The 962-nt window shown below is 45.1% G+C and overlaps 1 protein-coding gene across 2 annotated transcripts in view; it reads right to left on the bottom strand.

The window, feature by feature from the left end:
* The window catches only part of LOC117948266 (vesicle-associated membrane protein-associated protein B/C-like), a 5,862-nt gene that overhangs the window by 966 nt on the left and 3,934 nt on the right, over positions 1-962 (bottom strand). The window contains exon 5 of one of the 2 annotated variants that reach the window (XM_034877840.1): positions 743-874. In XM_034877840.1, coding sequence (XP_034733731.1) covers positions 743-874 — 132 coding nt within the window. Of the gene's footprint in view, positions 1-742; positions 926-962 lie in introns of both variants that reach the window. The other variant, XM_034877839.1, reaches the window with a different exon arrangement.

Here is a 962-nt window from a genome sequence, read left to right as displayed (position 1 = left end):
TACAGCAAGGGGGCTAAGGTGGGACTTTAACCTCTGTCACTGTATTTTAACCTGTTTTAGTTTCATGACCGTTTTAAATTGCGCTTTAATGATTTATGTAAAGCACTTTGAATTGCCTTGCCGCTAAAATGTGCTATAGAATTAATGTTGCGTTGCACTACAACCTGCAGTCTGTGACCAGGGCATACACAACACTGTTGTGCGCTGTGTGTGTGTAGAGTTTTAAAAACTGCAACCACACTTGCAACAGCGTTAGTGACTAACTATGACTCGAACGCTGCAGTGGCGATGTAACATTAATCCCGCTCCGTCTGTCCCAAGCATGCATGCATGCATGTATGTATGTATGTATGTATGTATGTATGCATGCATGCATGTATGTATGTATGTATGTATGTATGTATGTATGTATGTATGTATGTATGTATGTATGTATGTATGTATGTATGCACGCGCGCGGATCCAGTGGAACGAGATCTCGTCACACCTCTAGGGTTCGCGCTACGCAAGCGGCACAACTTTGTTGTTAGCTGGAGGCTAACTGATTGTACTGTGACAGCAGCCAACAAATAACACTTAGTACAAAAAATCATTTATTTTGTCAGATGGGTTGTTTTTTTCTCTCCAAACCATAGACACCACTTTCACTCTTTCCGTGTATGATGGCTAAAGTGCTGGAGTAGAAAATACGAGGCAGAAAGAAAACGCAGAAAGATTTTATTTTTGCGTTTGTGCGTCTCACCCTGATCTGTTTGTTTTCTTCCCGTAGCCTCTGCACCTCCATCTGCAGCCGCTTGCACTCCTCCATGATCTTCTTCACCTCGCCGTCATCCAGCGAGGCACTGGCGGACTTGGGCAGCGTGGAGAGCTCAGTCTTAACAGAGGAGGCAGAGGAACACACAGTTTTGTGGGTTTCACTCTCATGCTGTGGAGAGAGAGAGAGTGAGGGTGGGGGGGGGGGG

Source organism: Etheostoma cragini, chromosome 7 (assembly GCF_013103735.1).
Source record: "Etheostoma cragini isolate CJK2018 chromosome 7, CSU_Ecrag_1.0, whole genome shotgun sequence".
Lineage (NCBI taxonomy): Eukaryota > Metazoa > Chordata > Actinopteri > Perciformes > Percidae > Etheostoma > Etheostoma cragini.
This window is presented reverse-complemented; position numbering and strand designations above follow the sequence as displayed.